The 2,141-nt window shown below is 45.3% G+C and overlaps 1 protein-coding gene across 1 annotated transcript in view; it reads right to left on the bottom strand.

The window, feature by feature from the left end:
* Nucleotides 1-2,138, bottom strand: part of SUSD5 (sushi domain containing 5) — a gene marked incomplete at its 5' end in the record, with an annotated part of 87,528 nt that extends 85,390 nt beyond the window's left edge. The window contains one exon of the mRNA XM_045297676.1: nt 2,123-2,138. Within this exon, the coding sequence (XP_045153611.1) occupies nt 2,123-2,138 (16 nt within the window). The remainder of the gene's footprint in view (nt 1-2,122) is intronic.
* Nucleotides 2,139-2,141: the final 3 nt, after the last annotated feature.

Here is a 2,141-nt window from a genome sequence, read left to right as displayed (position 1 = left end):
GGGGTGGATGGTTATGTGTCTATCATTGCGATCTGTAAAAATATTTTTAAAAACTGCTTCAACAATGGGGACAATAAAAACGCCTGCAAGTTCACTCCATTCATATCCTTATTTGCTTAAGGAATCTCCCCCACTGGATTTTAAATTCACTGGTTACAAAAACCTGTTTCTCCTTATTGTATCCACAATAGCAAGCCCAGCGCCTGGCATAGGGTAGCTACTCATTAAATATCCCAAACAGTTCATTTGGATCCAGTTAATTTGAAGATTTTTCAGCAATGTATTCATAGTATTATGAGATGCATGTTTCATTAGTCAGAGGTAAACTAAAATTTTCAGCTGTTTTTCACTCCCCCCACCCCCCAGAAATAATCTCTGTGCAATTCTTTTTAAATATGCACCTGAAACACATCAGGTTGGTGGAACCATTCTTATTCCTCCTCTTATCATGGTAGCTCTTAACCCTCCACATCCACACGGCTAAGGAAGTGGTGGTACTTAAGCATGTTATCAAGGAAAAGGCCGTGGTGGGTCAGTGGAGTAAGCACTGGCTGCCAGCACAGAGGATCTCTGTGAGTCTCTAAGGCACTCTTGGTCCCTGCCTCCCTGTCATTCCACTTAAAACAGTTGTAATGCAGTGAAACGAAAATCTTTGGGTTTGGGCAAATATGTCTTAAACAGAATTAAAATGGCTTCAGTACACATGTAATTTGAAAGTCAATACAGCTCCAAGTTGTTCAACTTGCCTTCTTTAAAATTATCAGATTTTTCCCTTAATAAGTCAATTTAATTGGCCAATGAAGCAAAATCACTAGAATAAGAGAATTACTCGTGGACTGATGCCAGTCAATATGGGCTGCTTCCCGCTCCCCCCCAACCCCCGGCCCCAGAATGTTCTGAAATTAGACAGCAGTTTTGGTTACCGAACATAGCGAACAGACTCCAAATAACTAAATTGTAAAAAAAAAATGGTGAATTTTATATTATGTGACTTCTATCTCAACTTAAAAGGAATAATGGTGATCTTCAACAGACATAAAAAAGATAATTCATTTTTATTCCAAAGCAAAAAGCTCTCCAAGTGGCACTTGGGATAAAATGCACTAAAAATTCCCTTTCCTTAAACCACCACAATTCCTCATGTCCAGTTTTTCTAGTTTCACACAGTGCTAAATAAAAACATTTAAAAAACCCATCCGCACAAAGCCGCCTAAGTTAGATGAGAGCTCTCTTTCCTTCATCAATCTAATTTGCCCCAACCTTGGATGCCCTAGAAACGACTGACTCTTAAGCTGCCTTCTTTCAGGTCCTCCTGCACCAAGTCAACGGGGTTTTGTGCCAGAATCAAAACAGAGTTGAATGAGCTTTTCTAAACCGAACTGATCGTGCAGAGTTCTGATCATGCTAATTTCAGGGAAGTATTAAAAACTGAATGCAGCTTCGAAGAACAACAAAAATCACTGTTATGCAACGATCTAGCCTCTAGCTCTGTTTCCTATCTCACCTCATAGGACAGTCATACCTGGCACTCTCAGCCCCAGCCGTGACCACGTCTGATGGTCTGATACCTTTCCCTCGTTCTCCCTACCGCTAACAAGGCCTCTTCTATACTTGCTCTTCCTCCACCAAGGGTGCGCTTTCCTCCCCTCTTTACCCAGTTTATTCCCATTTATCCTTCAGATCTCCCTGAGCAGACAAAATCTCAGGGAGTCTGCCAAACACTGGCCTTGCCGCCTGAAGGCACATTTATTAGACGCTGAAAAGTGATGGATGGTGGAAAATCAAACCTCGGTAGAATAGGGCACCCTAGACGTGACTTCATTTCAAAGAATTTTCAGGGAGCTCCAGAGAGAGCTAGCGGCAGCACTGAGGACCCGTGCTCACCGGCCCCTCCCGGGTGCCCCCTTGGCTAGAAAGGAAGGTTCTGGATGACTGGGGCGGCGCTGGAGACCTGGAGGGTCGGGAGAGGGCCACTGAGTCACAGCAGAGCCGTCTGTCTCGTTCCCTCCCAGGCTCTCCGCTGGCCGAGTCCTTCCGATGGAGGTTCCCCCCCACCCCGAGCTTCCCCTTCCCGGCAGGGACCCCACGAGCCGCCCCAGGCCCCCCACTTCCCGCCACTCACCATCAGCCCGCACGGAGAA

The sequence above is a fragment of the Echinops telfairi genome, unplaced genomic scaffold (genome assembly GCF_000313985.2).
Source record: "Echinops telfairi isolate 266 unplaced genomic scaffold, ASM31398v2 ScPeMD7_7420;HRSCAF=8458, whole genome shotgun sequence".
NCBI classification, from domain to species: domain Eukaryota; kingdom Metazoa; phylum Chordata; class Mammalia; order Afrosoricida; family Tenrecidae; genus Echinops; species Echinops telfairi.
This window is presented reverse-complemented; position numbering and strand designations above follow the sequence as displayed.